The sequence below is a fragment of the Anser anser genome (assembly GCF_964211835.1).
Source record: "Anser anser genome assembly, chromosome: 12".
Taxonomy (NCBI): domain Eukaryota; kingdom Metazoa; phylum Chordata; class Aves; order Anseriformes; family Anatidae; genus Anser; species Anser anser.
Window position 1 is genome coordinate 3,412,125 of NC_139733.1, and position 19,714 is coordinate 3,431,838.

At 42.1% G+C, this 19,714-nt stretch overlaps 1 protein-coding gene and 1 long non-coding RNA gene across 8 annotated transcripts in view; one reads left to right on the forward strand and one right to left on the reverse strand.

Annotated features, from left to right (window-relative positions):
• LOC310880332 overlaps positions 1–15,680 on the reverse strand; it is a 38,465-nt gene extending 22,785 nt beyond the window's left edge. Inside the window, exons 1-2 of the long non-coding RNA XR_014571626.1 lie at positions 1,680–15,680; positions 830–960 (exon numbers count right to left, since the gene is read on the reverse strand). This is a non-coding gene — a long non-coding RNA (uncharacterized lncRNA). The remainder of the gene's footprint in view (positions 1–829; positions 961–1,679) is intronic.
• Positions 1–19,714, forward strand: part of BICD2 (BICD cargo adaptor 2) — an 88,309-nt gene that overhangs the window by 30,193 nt on the left and 38,402 nt on the right. For all 7 annotated transcript variants that reach the window (XM_083795960.1, XM_083795958.1, XM_083795959.1 and 4 more), the window contains exon 2: positions 15,687–15,899. In XM_083795960.1, coding sequence (XP_083652086.1) covers positions 15,687–15,899 — 213 coding nt within the window. The remainder of the gene's footprint in view (positions 1–15,686; positions 15,900–19,714) is intronic.

Here is a 19,714-nt window from a genome sequence, read left to right on the forward strand (position 1 = left end):
ACTCCTAAATTTAAAGATTAAATACAGTTACACATCTCTTTAGAGGTTCTTAATTCTATTGTTTTCTTTGCACAAATTTGTAGTGGTAACAAAATTTTGACTGGGAATAGCATCATGGTAAGATATATAAGGCTAAAGGTAAAAGAGCAAAAAAAGTGCATGCACGGAGGAACGATGCTGTTGCTAAAGGTATTGAATGTTAGTTAATAGTAATCTCCACGTCAAGCTTTCTTCATGGGTTGAAGGTAAAGACAAGGAATGCAATACCATGAGCAGTGGTACCTCCATAACACATTTACTCAATTTTCAGGGACTTACTGATCAGGTGCTTGCTGAACAGCAACTGGTATCTTCATGTTTAATAGCACTTAGTTTTTTCTCTGCTGTGAATTTGCCTGATATTTTAATAACAAAGGCTTGGGAATGTATTTATGATAACCCTACACTGTTCTGTATGAAGTGTGTTTTTCAGTAAGATTTTGAGTTTTAAGTAAAGAGCTAACATTATAAGAAGGAATAAGCTTTTCCTCACGTTTCTGTTTTACCCCTTTGACCATTTCTATTGACATTTCTATTGTATTTCTGACATTTGTATTTTACCACTATTGTACCTTTATTGTACACCCTTTGAATGTTCATCACTCATTTTTAGAACCATTAAAAGGCTTTAGTTACGGCTTACGTTTTGTAGCCAGCTGCCAGAGAACTAGTGTGATATTTACAGATCACTGATCTTGGTTTTTTATTTTTCTAATTATTTCATTGTAGGTAATACCTACATTATATTTCTTCACTGTTGTTTGATATATGAGTCCTGACAGTTGCTCACCTCTTGAGTGTCTGCAGAAGAGTGACAGTCTAACAGGATGCTTTTTCATAATCTATTTGCAATCTCCTCTTGATTCATACACAGGAGAAGATGGCCCATTTAACAGGATCAAACTGATGTTTTGACGTGGCCTGTACAAAGAAAGCATTCCATAAAACTTAGCCCAAGGATTTAAAAATCAACAATTTGATTACCAAAATTTCTGTGGTGTGATTTTGAAAAGATCGAATATTACATGTACTTTGATACCCTGGTGGACAGTGAAGGGCACCCTTTGTACTTGTGGGTAGAAGTTCATAGTCTTTTCTACTCTCACACTAATAAATGGTGCTAATGTTCAGTAGCGTTAACTCCTTATCTTGTATAGCTCCCTCTGTGGCATCTTTCTTTTCTTTGAGGCCTGGGCTTGAACCGTGGTCCTAAAGCGCAGATGTCTGCGTGAAACAGAGGAGACCATTAGCTCATCGATCTGTTATGATGCAGAGGGAGAAAAATGCCTCTGGGTAGTGCTTTTTTATTCTTCCCTCTCCCCTTTGCCCACCAGGCTTGAAACTATCCTGAAGAGAGGCCTCTGTGCGGACTTCTTTCTGTAATATTCCCCTTCACCTTCCTACCCACCCCACGCTCTTCCTTTGCTTTGTTTAAAAGGAAGCATGTATGTACACACACCAACCCCCCCACGACCCTGTAATATAAGCTCAGCAAGATGCACTTGGGGCCTTCTAATTTTCCTTCCCCACTACAGTTATGGTAATTTTTCTCCCCCCTCAAAAAAAAAAACACCCAAAACATCTCTTCGTTGGGTGCCTGGTCCCAGAAGGGCCGGCACAGCTGATGGTTAGCCACTTACTTGCAGGCAGGCTTTGAAGCCTGCCTCTTGGTGGGTGGCTTTCCCAGGAAGATGAATGTCGGAGGAGCTGCGGGTGCTGACGTGGTGGTGGGGGCACCGTCCTGCTAATTGTCCCCACCATAGGACAGGGAGGGTGAGAGGGAATGTTCCACGCTGTCGGTAGATGAATTTTGGTGCCAGTTGGGTGTGTGTGTGAGCGACAGATCATGTTTTGGAAAGATGTGTGTGCTGGTTTGTAGCGCCAGCTGGGTAACAAAGCAGCTCCTCCTTCACATCTTCCACGGCCAGGCTTGTGGTGAGGGCAAGTCCCTCCCTCCCACAGGGAGGGAACAGTGCTGAATGAAATGCCCTGTGACTAATATCCTCTAGCTTTTAACTCCACACTCTCCAGCCACCCCCTTGGAAGTCAGCAGGCAGTAATGTGTACAGGCAGGGCTGGCAGCTCACTGACGCCAACAGGAGAGGACGCGGATGCTGAGCACACTTCGGTGCTTGTGGTTAAAGAAGGATATACGATGGGTAGTGTTCCCTGCTCTGCTCATCAATATGAAGCCGTGAATCTCTGAGTTATTGTAAAGAACAACTGAAGGAAAATACTTTGTTTGATTTTGGTCTAATGACTTGCATATATATATATATATATATTTTTTTTTTTTTAAAAGAAAATTAAGGGCAGTCATCTTGATTAACTGTGCTTTTTTATCGGTGGTTTGGGTTCTTTTCAATTTCTGGTGGATAAACCCCTTATAAAAGAGTAGCTAATGACAGCCCCTTAGAAGGGGAGCTTCTACAAATCCTATTCAATTTACATCAGACAAAAAGCTGGAATACAGCTACTAGAGGGCTCCCAAATGGCAAGTGGGCATCTGTGTGGTGTATTTAGTGACAGCACATATGTAATGCTGCTCTCCTAGTGCACGCACACACATCACTGTGCTTATCAAACCCTTGAAAAAGGCATGGGATTACTTCCAGTTAAGCTGTCTCTTATATCACCTTACTCCTGTGCCTGCTTTTCTGCTCAGTGAGTTTTAAACTAATTTCCCTTCTTTTTAACATGCCTCTCAGTCAAATACACGTGCACTTTGCTTGTCAGTTTAGCAGTGTGCTTGGGATGGTGGGCTGTATGCTGCGGCAACAAGCTGCAGCCCCTAAACTTCTCTGAGTGAGAGAAAGCAAGGGTTAACGTCTCACATCAGCTCATCTTTTGCGTTCAATTAGCTCCATACAGCAGCGTGTCACTGTGGAGGAAAGGGCAGTGTGGCATTTATTAAAGACTGCCCCTTGTTGCCTGATGTTTCGGCACCGCGTGCTGCTGGATGCTTGGCCTGGAGAACGGGGAGAAACATGCTCCCGGGGCAGGCTGGTGCCCTCAGGAGCAGCGCGCAGACAAACGTTGGCTTCACTCGAGCAGAAACGAGCACAAAGGACACTCGTGTCCTATTTTCCTGCATGTTTCTTTTATGAAAAGGTTCAAGGAGAAAAGTATGTGCTGTTGTGCGTGTAGGCCGCTGGCTGTTAGTGAGGTCCGGTCCCACACTTGCAGCTGACGGGGTTAATGGGAGCCTGCTGTGACCAGGCCTTCTGACCCCAGGGCGTTCACAGTTAGGCAGGAGTTGGTGGTTTGCTGCCAGCGTACTGATTGGGGTTGGATCGATCCCATTTTTGTCAGCATTTTCAACCCCCTTTTATACTTCTGAAGATTAATAACCAATTTTCTGAGATTAAAAAGTAAAGTAATTGTCTGAGGAATTAGGAAAGCTGAAATTACAGAAACGTATCGGCTTTCGTAAGCGTTGTAGTACTGGTGCTTGCAGGACAGAAGATCAAACTGAAGTCTGATACTGGATGTCACGGAGTAACTGTGCTCATTCTGCAGATTTTGCTTCTGAAGAGATGGCCCTCGGCACTGCTGTGGGTTAGACATGGAGGCCGGCAGCGTGATCATGTGAAAATACGTGAGCAGTGCTCATCCTGGCTCAGGGTGCAATTTAGGAGAGGACTGTGTAAACCCCAAGCAAGTGCAACAGTGAAGTACAAAAGCAAAACTTGTTTGTTGTGTCCCCCCCTCCTTTTTTTGCAGGCTTACTGCTATGTCTTCTGTACTTCACAGGGCACTGAGACTTTCGCTTCTCTCATGTAGGTCAGGAAAATGAGCAGAAAATGATGAAATGGCTTTCCTAACAGCAATGTGAGAAATTCATTGAAGAGCTGGGAATAAAACCAGTCTCTTGTCTTCTGGTTATTTATTGCTCTTAGTGCTTAACTTTCTTACTTAGCAAAGATTATTTTTTTTTGTCTAAAGGGAAGCAATTGCAAAAATTGCACTCTAATATAAGCAAGCAGTTTTATGAGCAGGGATTTTTGGTGGTTGTTGGTGGTTTTTATGTAGTGGACTTCTTGATTTTTTTTATTTTTCTTTTCTTTGAGATGTCTTCCTTTACTCTTTGGGAGCAGTGAAATTGGGGTGTGGACAGGAAAAATCTAATGTTCTTGACAGTCCAGTTGAAACTTGTGAATCTCCTCTGTGCCTCGGACTGACTGGGTTAGGAAAAGGCAGTACCTGAACACAGTATGACCATCACAGAAGGATTTTTCTCTTTTCCTCTCGGCCCACTCTTTTCTAGCATAGGACTTAGCAGCTGTGCCAGTTTGGGGGTTAGGCTCACGTCAGTGATCTAGCATTATGCAGATGGTGTTGTCATATTAGTGACCAGCCTTTTGACCTCTGAAGTGATTTCAGCCTCTTACCATCATTCTCATGCTGAATTATAGAGACTGAACTAAAGATTTGATGAACTAGTAAGATGAAAAAGACCCAAGAAGTAAATAGTAAGATTAAACTAGGTTGTACATCCTGGGTGTATATGCTTGTATCTTTTTTTTTTTTTGCTGGATCTCTTTATCAAACTATTTCAGAAAAGGCTTTTTGGCTTGTATCCAAATTTGGATTGCCACATATGTTGTATGTTAATAGTTTTATTGACAGATCTTGAGAAACTGCTTCACATCTACAAGCCACAATGTTGTTTTGCTTTGGAGAATCCAGGATCTGACTTAGAATTTACATCAGCCATTACCTTTTTGTTTTTCTTTTGACATTTGAATGTGTGTGTGATCAGTTACTGTTACTTATGTATTTATCTGTGCCGATACATTTGCTTTGATCCTCAATTTTAATTAACGGATTTTAAATATATTTATGTTTTCTAAAGACAACTTATGTAACAAAGGATTGACTTTTCTCCCTTCCCTGTCTTATCCTATTCCTTGCCCTTTCTTTGTTCTTCTCAAGTCTGTCACTCAAACGTGACACCTACCAGAAAGTGTGCAGGTAAATCCTTGTGTGGTTTTCTTCTGAGATTTTTTTGAAGTGTTTTGGTTTCATTTTGAACAATAACAGATAACTTATATATCACCTTTCTTTTCATGTAGCACTTTCTATTTAGTGCTGTGGTGACCAGGCATGGCCAGGATATTTAGATAATTGTGTGTGATTAAATCATACCAGCAGGAATAAATTCTCAATGTAGGTATTTGCTAGCAGAGAGGAGGACCGATGAATTTGAAGGGTGCCTGACCAGGAGACTGCAGGCTTCAAGTTTATTCCTTCCTTCATGCTGACTGATGTTTAACCTTGAATGTATTATTTAACCGCTTTGTGTCTGTTTTCCTCATGAAAAATGGGCTGTGACACACGTTCTTTTCTGCAAGAGTAGATTCTCCACGATGAGAGAGTGTAAAACTGTTATATGTAAGGTAGAAAGCTGATGTAAATTGCCTGTCACTTCACTTGTTCCATCAACTTCAGAGAGCAGCAGCAACCTGAGATGTATGTGCAAATTACCCAGTGTTATGTGGATATATTAAATGGAGATCCTTTTGTAGTCTAACACAAATGTTGACCATGCAGTTCTTCTCTCAGGAAACAGAACTGAGCAACTGAAGTCTGAGACATGGATTTGTTAACCTGAGCTGTGCTTATTTTTTTCCTGTGCTGTGTCAGAGACATTTAACACTCCTGAAATCTCTTACCTTGTACGAAATCCAAAAGCTTTTTCTGAAAATATGTCCCATTACATACCACTCCTAGGTTAACATTATGCATAATACAATCCACTGCAGCACGTGTATGGTACATGTGTCAGACAGAAGGATACAGTGCGACTAATCGGTGACCAATTTTTTTATGCTTTTTAATAGCAGAGAGCTATTGGCTAACAGTCTGGTTTAATCTTAACAAGTCATGGGGAAGCTCGTATGAATTATGCATGACAGCCTGACCCATTTGCAGGCAAATCTGTTTGTGGTGCAAGGCAGGTCACGTGCAGGCTGCAGGATTGCATTTGCGATTAAGCCTCCTGACTGCAGCAGTGCTAGCAGTGGTGGTCTTGCTTGATTTGTCTTAAGTTTGCTTATTGTTCCCTCTCATAGGAAATGGTGGGGAAAGGTTTTAAAAATTATCAGCTTGCATAGTCTACTGGTCTAAAGGTACTGTTTCATCAGGACACTTGGTAAATCTAGTGGTAGTTGAAAATAATGTTTATTTTTGTCTTTTGTGCTTAAGCAAAAACACTTCCTATAATACAATTGAGGCCATTTTGTGGGATGACATGTTAAAGAGATGTTACAAATGACAGAGAACCACCTTTTCCCCTCCTTGCTATGTTTTATGTGTAAACCATGAAGAGGTGAGGAACCACCTGAAATTTTCACTCTGCTGTGGGATAGTGGCATGGGACAGCCCGAAGGATTTCTCCTTCTGTCAAGAGTGTCCAGAAATAATTTCTATTTTATACCTGGTCTTGAGATGGTTTTGGCATAGGCAGGCATCCATATCATGAAAACTTAAAAACTAAGAAGAAAGTAGATTGAATGTCTAAGACTAGTGTGGAATCAGTGCCGAAAAAGCGCAGCTACAAGTGACTGAAGAAATGTCTAGCTTCTTTAGGAGTAAATCTCAAAATCATAATTTTCTTGTCCTGAAGTATCTAGCTTCTACCTTTTTTGCATTACAAAACAACCAGGTTGTGCTTTTTTTCTCCTGCAATCATCACTTTTTTTTTTTCCTGTAATTGCTCATTGTGTTTTTTTTTTTTTCTCCAGGTATCTGTTAGCTTGAACTTCTGTGGCTGAGAACAAATGTTGCATGAACATTCTGTCTTCACCGCTTCTGCATGCACTTGTTTGGCTTATGATGTGTTATTTTTGCCTATGCTCATTAAGGTGGACCTGGTTCAGTACTTTGCTTGCTTATGAGTTCTGGTCCAAGCTTTGTTGCTGAGTGAGGAACCAAACGGGAGGGATTGAAATGGCTAAGAATAATTCCCATATTGACTCGCTGGTGAGGCTGCAAGCCTTGCCACAGGGAGTGGGCAGGGGAGCAGCCCTGCCACACCTGAGCTGTGATCTGGGAGGGCAAGGAGAGGGTGTCTGAGAAACATGCTCTTGGTGCTCCTCATGCTGGATCTTGTGCATTTCTAAATCTCATGACTCAAAGGGTGTCACGTTAGCATCTTTTCACATGAATTCACTTTGGAAGCAAACTGATTCTTAGCTGCTTCAGCAATTTCCACACCTGAAGCCAAACTCAGGTGAGTAATTCCTTTAGCATGTCTAGACCCCTTCATTCGCACCTCTAAGAGGAGTCTATGCCGAACCACAAAAGCAATGGAAATGGAGCATTTATATCTAAACAAAACAAGTCAAATGCTAATGATTTTAAGTGGTGTATGTCCTAAATCGCTCTGAGCAATTTCCACTGCCTTCACTGAGCTCGTTTTATCCCCCCTCACCTTCCTCTTTATTTTGGTGGGTCATATCAGTCATGTTTGCTGGGAGAGATGAGATGGCTGCAGCCCCTTCCCAGCTGCGTCCAGCCCTGCCAGTTTGTGGCCTCTTGCTCTTGTAACCACAGGTGGAGTTGCTGCTTGGCTATTGATTTGGGCACGGCTGTGTTTAGCCCTCAGAACCGTGTGAGTTTGTACAGCTTGTGTCCAACTAACTAAGCTGACAGGCTAAATTAGACTTTTATCAGCAAACCTTTTCATCCCAGCAGCAGTGCACTTAAGCAGTGCATTCTAAATATAGGCTCCAGTGTGTTTCTACCATTTGGGAAAAAAAAAAATATTTCTAAATCATCTGTGGAATGTCCCTCTAATCTGTGAGGGAGAACACTGTGATCTTATAAGGCGTTTGTATTTATTTCTTCCTGCTGAAGTGAACCCTTGTTAAATCTGGAGTACATCTGGTGATGGTGAAAGGAAGGGAAGGCGGCAGGCACTCAGCGGCCTGCTCCTCAATGGCACTGTCACAGCTGTTCTGATCAGCTGTGGCTGGTGGTTTGGGGCAGGAAAGCTGCCTGGCTGGCTTCTCTTCTGCCCTGCTATGAACATTGAAGGTTGCTGCAGGCCCTGGTGCGGCCGTGTCAGCCCCTTGCTCAGAATGAAAGGCAGCATTGGGCCGGGTGAGGGGCTGAGGCAGTGGGAGCACAGGGTTAGGCCGTGCTGGCAGCGTGGCTGTGTTTATGGAGCACGCCACAAGGCTTGTGTCTCTGTGGCGTTAGGCTTCTGGGACAAGTCTAGTGCATGTGTTTACGGACATTACTGAGCAGCTGTTAGTCCAGTGCTGGTCTGCTAGCTGAAGAATGCATATGTGACTGCTTCATTTTCATTTTAAATTTTCATATATATGAACGTATTGCACCAGAGGGATGTAATACCTCCTTTTATTCAACTCCTGGCTCACTGCAAAGAGGCTTAAAACTCTTCAGAGTACTGTCTTTACACTTTGCTGTTGCTGTTTCAGATCGTTATGGTCGTAATGAATTTGTTATTACGAAAAATGTGCAATGCTTGTTGAAGCCATGAAAAACCTCTTTTATTTTGGTTTTGATTAGCAGAAAAAAATATGAGCTGAACTGGTGCTAAAATTTTGTAATTAAATTCAGAGGCTGACGGTGCAGAAACATGAACAAAAATGTGAGTGGCTTTTAGTGCTAATTATTCTTCTGATGCATATTAACATATCCTGATTAGTTTAATATTGATAATTAAAATTAAGTGGAGTTGCTAGGAGCAAAATTTGCAAACGTGGGATTTTCACTTGGGGGGAAGAGAATACCAGTATTACTTAGTGCCATTTGAAAACTGCTTGCAAATGAAATTCTAGCTTGTATGTGACCTGGCTAGCTTTCTTGATGAGGAATGCTCTTCAGAATAAATTTGAGAGCCATAGTTAGCCTCAGATTGCAGATGGGTTTACACATAGCTTGTCAGAAAAGCTGCGGTCTGCACTTCAGCAGGCAGAGCTGTCCTGTGCAGGTGAAACTCCCCAAATCACAAAGCTGGGGCGAGGTGGGAACAGAGCATGAGATGATGCAGCAGTTGTCATCACAGGCCTGCTCTAGCGGGCTGGGTGGCTCAGTTAAAGCATTTCTCCTCTCATCTCTCTGTTGTGCCTATTTTTTGTTTTTACATGTGCTTTGGCATGAAATTTTAAGAGCAGCTGGTCCATCAGAGGAAGGAAGATAAGCTTCCTGTTGAGTGCTGGAGGGCAAAAGGCAATGGGCAAAGTGAGGCTCTGCGCCCTGTTAACACTGACTGCTTACAAGCACAGCATAAGTTTAGCTGTGCGATGGTAGGTTGTGGAGCTCAGATCTGTGAAAGATCAGCTGTTCCTTCTGTGTAACAAGGGGTTGCCATAATGAATCACAGCTGTCATCTGTTTAGTCCAGCATGGTTCCGCCAATCAACAGGATCCAGGAAAAAAAAAAAGGCATTAGGAAGATGCAGAATGAAGCTACCAGCCTGAGGTGGCAATCCCTAATGATTAGAGACATTCTTAAGCCACAGCGACTGAACTTTAGTAACTTGTCCAAAATGTATTGACCTTTGCTTATGTACCTGTAAGTTGTTACTGTGTTTTATATGCCAAAGTGTCTAATGTTTCATTGGTGTTTTCATCTCAGTGATCAGATTTTGTCCTGTGACAGTGTGCTATAGTTTAATGATTTTATTGAAATATTCTGCTTTTTCTTCTTTCTGTTAGGCACTTGAAAAAAGCAAATTTGTAGTTACTTCAGAAATGCACATAACTTTCATTCCAACCTGGATATAAAGTGTTACTTATTCTACTGCAAATACATTACTAGCATCTTGACTCGCCGTCCATTGGAGGATTTGTGGTTAAACTTTCACCTGAAGCACTTATTTTCCTTTGCAGTGATAGGTTTCTGAATTTCATTTTCCTAGATCCACTTTCAGTTACAGATAACTGACAGGACTTGAAGAATTGATCTTTAACTGTCTTTTTTCTTCTTCTTTTTGCTCTTTTGGTATCATACCCACTTTATGGAATAAGCCGGGAAATATCCTTAAAATTCAGTACCAAAAGCAAGAAATGTCTGCAAGAGACTTAGCATTTTTATGCTGTTGATCTTATCCAGATCTTATATACCAAACATTAATGTTGGCTGGAAATCTGTGATAAGCAGAGAGCCTGTAACTGTGTCTGCTTTCCTAGCTTCGTATTTATGCGAGTAAAAGTGATCTGACTGCTCAAGACAGCAAAATAACCAACAGTACAAAGAAGGTTTGTACAGAGGAGGCTGGGGAACAAAGAAACGTTGGGCAACTCTAGATTTATGTGCTCAATAGTGGGGGAAATTAAGTCTTGGCCTCTAAAATATGTAATTTTGAAAACTGCAATACTAGCATTTTCAAAGAGTTGTGTCATCTCTGAACGAGCTGGAACATGTAGGTGCTAGATGGTGTGCATTGTGTAATCCATGTCCATCAAGGTGGTGGTTGTGCCTTTTTTTTTTTTTTTTCTTCCTTGAAAAACTAGGAATGAAGGAGGCAATACCCTGCCCATCAAAGGGGGGGTGCCTGGGCCAGTTCCAGAAAGTCTTACAGATTTATTATGTGTTTACTTCAGTAGTAAGGTGATTTGGGGTCTTTTTTTTTTTTCCTTCCAAAATTATTTTTGAGGTACGTTGATTAGCAAAAACATGTCTTTTGTCCCTCTGCAAGCCTCGTTTGCATGTTGCAGCCTTATACTTCAGCTGAGAGAGTAAAGAAGGGAAACTAGATGTTACCAGTAAATGTGATTAAAATATAATATGCATCTGTGCTCTGTAGAGTACAGCATGTGTGACTGCATGTGGGGCACCTAAAAAGTTAGCAGGTATTATAATGCAAAATAAATAACCCCAGCACTGTTGGGACCATCTGCCCACCAGCCTAATTTACCAACTTATACGTCAGCATGCTTCAAGGACTGCAGACAAGGAGGAGCTGTGCTTTGGGAAAAGAAAATAAAAAAAGGATGATTAATTTAAATTTTGCTTTCTCATCCTCTTTCTTTGCCCTTTTAACTGTTTTCATTTAAGGAAACAGAACTGTTATGTGGTATGAAAATTTGGTAGCATAAGCATCATTAACTGGAAGACGTGTTACTGTCCTGGTCACCAAGGCATCTGTCCCTCTCCTCCTGTGGATGAAGAGGAAAATTCTGAAAAAAAAACTCAAAGCTTGGGTTTATTGAATAAAAGGTCAACACCCTCGAGATGCTGTGGAGGAGAAGTGTGATAACCTTCCTGAACGCCAGACAGAAGGAGGGTGTACTAAAATGGAGAGCTTGTCTCCCAGCTCTAGTCTCAGCCTGCCCAGGTGACCTTGGGGCAATGCATGGGGTGTCCCAAGCTCCCTCCTGGGAGCTCTCTGTCAAGTTGTGCGGCTTGAGCGCAGCGTTAAAGCCACTTAGAGGATGAAAATATCCTCAGCTAGTGTTTATTCACAAGTGTTCAAAGCAATTTCTATGTGGAGTTGCTTATGCTATGTGGTTAAGAGTCTTTTCTAGACCAAGACCCACATATTCAAGGAGAAAGCTGTATGCCTACTTCAGAGTGCGAAGGAGTAGCACAGTTACACAAAGGACCGAAAGGTCATTTACCCTATTGTGTGTGAGGAGGCATTAGTGAGCTCATAACTGCTGTCTGCAAATGATAGCCAAAGCACAGTACGTGGCTCCAGGCTACCTGGAGACTGGTTAGGCAAGTACTTGCAGCTCTTTGAAGATCGGACCTTTGTTTTTGGTGTCCCACATGCTCGAGAATGGCCATTTTCCCTTTTGTTAATACTTAACTGTTTCTGTCTAGCAATCAAAGAATGCGAGATGATCTGACCAAAGAAAGAAAGTGTTTTATCTTTTAAAGTCATTTTGACTTGTATATAAGGCTAAAGAATTATACTAGCAAAACATTTTTGTATTTAATTTTGTTCAAGTTCTTCACATTGGTAACAAGCCGAAAAAGCACATTTTTGTCTGAGGAAGTCAAACTGCGTGTGACTAGGATGACGCATACTGTCCAGGCGTCAGTTTTGCTCCTGTTCAGCCTGAGCTGAGCACTGGATGCAGACGGGTGCCGTGTTCCCCACGGTGCCTGGGGAAGGTGGGCTGAAGACCACATGTATGTGTCTGACGGGTGGGAAGTGGCAGTTTTGGGTAGTTTTGGGGATGGGGAGTGGCAGTTTTGGGCAGTTTCAGGTTGTGTTAAAACCCGAGGAAGGCTTTTTCCATGTCTTGTGCAGCTTTCTCTGAAGAAATAGATGGAAGCTACTTGTGCCTTTGCCAGCATAAATAGTTTCTTTGAGCACATTTAGCTGAGTAAATAGCAAAATAGTATTTTGGTTCATGAACTCTTGAACTCTATTTCTGTGTTTTCTATAATGTTAAAGCAAAAGTGTCTGGGCAGATGTTGGGCTTCTGCATGTGTGCAGGTTTATAGGCTTCATGCATGTCAGTAAAAAGTCGGTCTGCCTTTTTAATAGCTTGATTTAAAACAGACCCGGACTGTTTTACCTCCATAGGAGGTAACTGCGTTGCCCTGTAATTTTGGATAATTTTGTTCAAGTTAAATTTCCTGTTCCACGCAGGCTGTTACAATTATGGAAATGGCTGGTAACAGGAATGCATGGGGGTTGGTTAGAGGTATGTACAAGAGAGATCATGGAGCATGGTTAAAAGGGAAGTAGTTTTTAACTATTCCCTTATAGACCCACCCAGACGGAGCTGTTCCAGGCTGCCTGCTCTGGTGACCATGTCTGTTACAAAGGTGCCCTGTATCTCGTGCAGTCTCGGTGCTAATGGCAGCCTCCTGACCCTAGGCAGTACTGCCGTCGAGCTAACAGTAGCTTCCTGTTGAAACTTCACAAGCTTCCTGGATGAGAGTAAATGACCACCTTGCTGTGCAGAAATAATCAGGGCCCACAAAAGTTATCATGGATAGGGCTGATTTCTGCAGCTGGTCCAAGGGAGCTGATGTCTGTAGCTCCCCTTTGGTTCGGATAGTCTTGCCATTCAGGACAAGGCATAATAAAAGGACATTTCTAAAATGGGAGTCCAGCTGTATTGCAGCATGGAAAATCTTTCAAATGTAAAAGCGGTGATAGCTTACTGAACTTCATCTCCCCTTCACTGGGGAATAGAAGGAAGCATCTATAAACAACGAATGACAGAGAGGAGAACAGAGTAACATACCTGCAAGTCTCGGAACAAAAGGTATTCTTTTTTATTAAAACATGACAAATGTGTAAACTGACAAAAAACCCCGTCATGTAAGAGTATGACTTAATATATGGAGCATACTGCTGTAGGATGTTTAGAGGCTAAAATTGCGTAAAACCGTGAAAAATAAAGGGATATTTTACAAACATAGCTAAATGTTAATAGCTCTGCCAAATTTACATTAAGCCTTCTGCTTCAAGGCTTAAGGCAATCCACACCTCTGGGAGATTATGGGGTTTCTTGCACCTTTCTCTAAAGCATCTGCCGTTAGCCTTTATAGGGGACAGGATATTGGATTAAAAAAGAAGTCTCATCTGCTATGCCAGTTTGTGTGTTCACATAGTCACTGGCAATAGCGGCTTCTGGAAAATGATTAAATTCTCTTCATTGTTAGAGAGATCCAAGGCTTAGCATCTGCATTCAAAGTTCTAAGAGGAAATTAGTCATTATCCTCAATATTTTTTCTCCTTTAGAGAAATTGCTAAGTTACTTGCTTGAATCATGCTCAGACTCTGCCGTCTGGCTGATCAGATGTGGCTTTGAGTATCGCGAACCTTTAGCATGTCCTGCACAAGCATCCCACTGCCAACAGTGTGATGCCACCTCACTGGGCAAATGGGTGCTCAGAGTCGCTTTCTCTGTGCCATAATATTTGAAATAAATGTACGTCTGTAAGAGGTAGATGTTAATTCTTCATGGAAAAATGATAGTGTATTTCAGAAGGAGCGTGTATGTTTTTTCTATCCATTTAACATTTATGGAGATCTTAGATATTAGGCCTTTAAGCTGCTTTGCTGAAACTCATTTGACAAGGACTCACGCAGATGGTGCTTTACTTTCTGTCTGAAATGTGACGCTTTTTAATTTCCCTTGGGCCATCTCGGTGAATCTGGCTAGAATTTCCTCAATGGATATTTGTCTCCCGCTTCTCTGATTTGCTCATCTGAAGTAAAATTCAGTCTGATAGGAGCAGTAGGTGGGTGTCTTCCTCTGTAGGCAGAGCTGGCATCTTTGATCACCTGTTTCAGCCATGGTATATTTGGTGATTACTGTACCATGAACATATCTGGGCTACTATACAGAAGTAAAAAATACTGAAATCTCCTTCTGTTCAAAACAGATTTTTTTTGTGTGTGTTGGCAGTATATACCAGCTGAAAAGCTAGTAGAAGATGACTAGTTGAAAATGTAATGCGTGTCTGAACAAGGAGTTTTACGAGATGCTGATCTTGACCTGGCTGAATGTCTTGTGTTACTGGTGACTGTGGGAACCTGCTGTATGGACACTGGCATCCCAAAAGATGCCGTAGCACTTGAAGGCTCCATACACTTCTTGGGTTGGACTGTGTGGTACATGCAGGTGTAGCAATGTGAAGGCAGCGTTCATTGATCACACTGACTTTGGTCTGCATGCCAGGCAAACTGTTACAAGTAGATACCTACTTAAATGTTAAACTGCTTGCTTTAGAACATTTCTTAGTGCAAGTCTAGCTGCTTGTGTGTTGAGCACTGATGTTAGAGTATTGCCTGGTAGAGTTTCAGACAAAATGAAAACCCCCAAGAAACAAGTAGTAGGAGTTTTTTTTGTTGTTTTTTTTTTTTTTAAAAAAAAAAAGAAGAAAAGGGAAGGAAAAAAAAAAAAAGGAAAGAAAGTCAGGTCTAAACAGATGCATGTTTTGCTGAAGAGGTTATACGTCTGACCTGCCTCTAACTCCCTTTGTTGGTGCACTGCTAGGGATAAAGTCAGCGAGAGCAGCCAGCGGAGCTGTCGGGTGAACACATGCTGACCTACTTCAGCTAGGATGACCCAGGTTAGCTTAACCTGGTGGCAGAGCAGCTCTGTGAGCCTGCCTCACTTCTGGCTGAAGTGGGTTAGCAGGTTTGAGGGGGCAGTAATCTCCAGCAATGAGCAGCCGAGCATGCCGATAAGTATCTCTGGTGTAGCTGGATCAGGAAGAGTAGAAAAGAACAGGCTGCTGGTACTAAATCTGTTTTCAGTGATGCAGTCGCTGTAGAAGTGGGTCTGACCCAGGTATGCAAAATGCATGCACACAGAAGTTTCTGGTCATCTCATGATTGCCTTGTTGCAAGCCAGAGTCTTGCTTTAAGAGCAGACTTGAGTTAACACGTTGGTTTTCCCTCTTACAGAGGTTTTATAAACCCTTTTAGGGTTTATAAGAAGTTCTACCGAAGTAACCTATGCATCTCAAAACACTGTTTGGGTGGATGTTGCACGTTACTTTCAAGAGCCCTGCGTTAGCAACTTGATAATATTTAAGGGTCTAATCCCAGGAGGGGAGGGTGTAGAAAAAAGTTGCTTTGTTTGGTATCAGAAAAACATGTTCTGAAAACAGAAAAAAATAGTTCTAACTATTTAAAATGGAAGCTATTTATGCACAGTTCCGGGTTTACTAACAGAAGGTCTTTCTGACTGTCCTAGGCTTTTGGGCAGGCCCATACCAACCACAAGAAGGTGGCAGCAGATGGAGAGAGCAGAGAGGAGACCTTGATTCAGGAGTCGGCTACCAAGGAAGAGTACTACATGAAGAAGGTTATGGAGCTGCAGACAGAACTGAAGCAGCTCAGAAATGTCCTTGCCAACACCCAGTCTGAAAACGAACGCCTTAATTCTGTTGCACAGGAACTGAAAGAGGTAAGCAAAAGTGAACAATGCACATCACAGCAGGTATTGTGGTTATGTTTTTTTTGTGCTATGTCACCACATTGAGAAATATTCTTGAGCTGCTCAATATCTGTTAATGCTGATAAATTTGGTTGTCTCCTATGTTAAATCCAGCTGAAGCTGTAATTCAGCAGTGTAGTAAATCCAACTTTCCAATTCCATCCACTGAACCAGCCTGTCATGGCCACAGTGGTTCTGAATCAGTACAAATTCCCATTCCCTCTTCCTTGTTCGAATACCTCCTAGTTCTGCAAAAAGTACCATATTGCATTCTAGGTCACTTGACAGAAATGTGACTGTGTGTCCAGGCCAGAGCAGTACTGCGGGTGCTGCACACTGGTGCCCTCAGTCAGAGAACTACTGGCTTAAAAAGCAGATGGATCTGTTTAGACCAAGCGCAAAGAAGTTTGGGATGTACTTTTTCTGCCCTGCTCTCCATAGAGATTTTATTGCTGCAAAATATTTGGAGCATAGCTTCTCCTTCTTATACATTGCCAATTGCTTTTTCCACCACAATTTTTATAAGGATGTGGGAGCACAATAAAACACTGAACTGCACAAAAGGAGTAACAGTAAAGTTTGCCTTGTTTTTTTTCTCATGACAGTGATGGTTTTTACTTTTTCATAGGTTGCTTAACTTACAGTCTGAACGTACCTTCCACTTTTTTTTTGCTTTAGTATTGAAACTGCCTGTTTTTGATGAGAAATAATCACTGAGGAGTTGACTAAACAATATAATTACTTATGAAATCTGTAGCTCAGATTGTTTTAAGAGCTCAAACCATTGCTTAAATGTAGACTGAGTAAAAAGACTACAAAGACTGCAAACCACAGATGGATGTGGTAAAAAAATCCCCAGTTATTACTCATGAGGTTTCTTGCACCTTCCTTTGGAGCATTATGTATTCGACTCTTCTGGCCCTGAGACAATCAACAAGCTGTCTCTGCCAGAAGAGAAGGTTATCTAAGAGCCCAGGTCTTAATCTTGGTGCATTTCACATGACCAAAACTGAAAATCACAAGTGTCTGAATTTACTTTAGGGGATTATAACAAATACGTGGATAATGTTTGGTAGTGGAATTCACAAGGAGATGAAAAGCCTTATGTTGACTCTTTCTGGCATGTGTAGGTTACTTCTGTGGAGAAGTGGGGTTCAATAGTACCTCATTTTGGGGTGCAACAGAAGTAGAGTGGGGATGGGGGGGGACTGTCACAGGTGATCAAACAAGGCAGGCTAGTTCACCTTTAATTTTGTGGGTCCTGGCTGAGGGATAATTGAGCTGGAATCAATCCATGTGCTCTTGCTTAGGCAAGCAACCAGTTGTTGCAAGCACACACACAACTCTTGTCTTTATTTCCTAACTTAAAAGAGAAGCTCCCCACCCAAGAGGTAGCAGCATTATGTCGGTAACGGATTCCAAGAGCTGCCCAAAGCGTGCTGATCGGCAGATTTCGATCCAGCTCGCTGAGTCACTGCAGTTGGAGTTGATTTTCCTCCTAGATACTGTCATATTTCAGCTACTCAGCCATATTTGCTTGGAGCTGCATTTTCCTTTACAGAACCCTTGGATGAGCTGGTTTTAGTGTTCTTTCTTGTGCTTTGTCCTCCCACCTCACCCACTCAGCCTTGTGCACAAACATGCTTGCATAAGGTGGAAGCTGTTCTGTCCTTTCCTCTGGCACCCTTTGAGAGCTGAGCAGCATATGAGGAGGGAAAGTAGCTGATGTCAGGTTTCTTGTGAAGATTCTCATTTTTTAAAGCTTCTGGTGTTGGTTTTTTTTTTTTAAAGTGTTCTTCTGAAATGGGGAAGATGCAATTAGTTGCTTGAAAATAAATTGGTGGTGGTGGTGGTCAACATTGTGTTTGATTCTAAACTTTGGAACTGAACTCAAAAAAAACCCAACGAAACAAAAAAACTGAATTCTATTTTTAAAATAAATAAATCAAAACCTGATGTGATAGATAATAACCCTTGCTGTCATGGTGGTTTCTCTGCAGGTGACTTTGGCAGCCAGTGGTTGCATATTGCTTTGTGTCATCTCAGTGTGTTCTTTCTTCTTGCCTTCCCTTTTTAGTCCGAGTTTTTTCTTCTGTTGACCGTAAATTGTGGTGTGGTGAAGAGGGGAGGAGACAGAAGAGAAATAGCATGAAAGTTTTAGTGTGAAAATGAAAACATCTGGGCCAATTGACCATGTGCATTTTGGGATTCTTCCTCTTAGGATGCCAATTAGTGTATTGCATTTTGCTTTGAATCACTTTTTAACCACCTATATCAAATGACAAAGGCACAGTCTGTGAACAGAGATACCAGGATTCTCCTGGCCCACAGAAAAATTCAAGCCAACATGACTTTCCTGAGAGACTTGGCTTTGCTGTAGTACAGCGCATCAGAAAGCAGCAGAAATTCAAATAGCTGCTGTTTCACCACTGTTGTTGAGGTAAGTGGAAACAGGAGGATGTGCACAAGCCTTCTGTGATGATTTATAGATAAATAGCAAACGAGTCTGGAAATATTCTGTGAGAGAAATCAAGAACATTGTGGCTATTGTAAGCCAGTGAGCAAGATGAGCACTGCGGCTTTCCCCAGCCCCTACAGCCATGCTTAGCCCAGGTCTCGTGATAGGAGTTTCTTGTTGACATTGGTCCAAGGAAATTCTGTGCCTCCTTTGCTCTGAAGAATGCTTCTGTAGTCCAGCAGCAGAAAGTGTTGGGCTGAAGGTGGAATATGATCTACTGTTTTATACCACAGAGACATAGTGGAAATTCCTTCCTTGGGTTTTTCTGACTGCTGATGGAAAAAAAAAACTACAGCGGCTCTTCTCCATTATGTTGTAGAGATTGTTTATAGATGGGTCGGTCCTTTATAATGTGTGTTCTGGAAGTTCTGTCTTACTGCCTGTCTGGAGACCTGACTTGCAAGATGGATGGGGAAACAGGAAGCTTTACTTCTATTGCAGCTGTTCTGGACTTAATCCAGGCAAGAGGGGGGACGTGGAAAAAGCTTGATAATGTGTGATGTGTAATGCATCCTCTGGCTGTGAAGAGGTCTTCTGTCAAAACTAAACCACCACCACCACTTCCTTTTAGAAGTGCTGGGGGAGGGCAGAAAAGGCAGGAAACTAACGGGGCTGAATCTCAGCTTTACTTCTAGCAGATTTTTGCTAGTAAGGGCTGGTTGGGAAAGTTTCTATCTGCTCTTTCATAGCTAACTGGAAGGATACAGAATTTCATTGGTATGGGGGATTTTTGTGAAAAAATCTCTTTAGACCTTTGTAGTGGCACGGGGAAGGCTAAAGGAACCATGCAGCAGCTCTTCTCGAGCTGTTTCTGGCCGTAGCAGTGGTTATGGAATGAAACCAGATGTTGACCTGGATCAGCTGGAAGTGTGTTTGTATGCTGTCATTCCTTTCAGGTCTTCTCAGGACACTTGCAGAAAAGTGAGTTGTTTTTGGAAGGAGACATGACATTCGGTATGGCTGCAGTTGCTGTAGCAGACACAAGCGGTTCTGACACTTTCTGTTGAATTATCTAACTTTGCCTGTTGAGACAGGTCGGCAGGGCGATTACAGATTATGAGTTTTACCGCTGTCATTAGCTAGCTCAGCAGCTCCTGTGTCCTGGAAAAGTCACTAGAAGGAGTAATTGCTCCTGAGTAATTGCTAATTACTATGCCTTTTGATCTTCTTTCATTCCTGCTGCATTTTAGTGGCACCAAAACAGATTTCATAGGTGACTGATTTGGTTATTAAATCATGAGGTAGCTGTGCCCACATATAAAGAAGC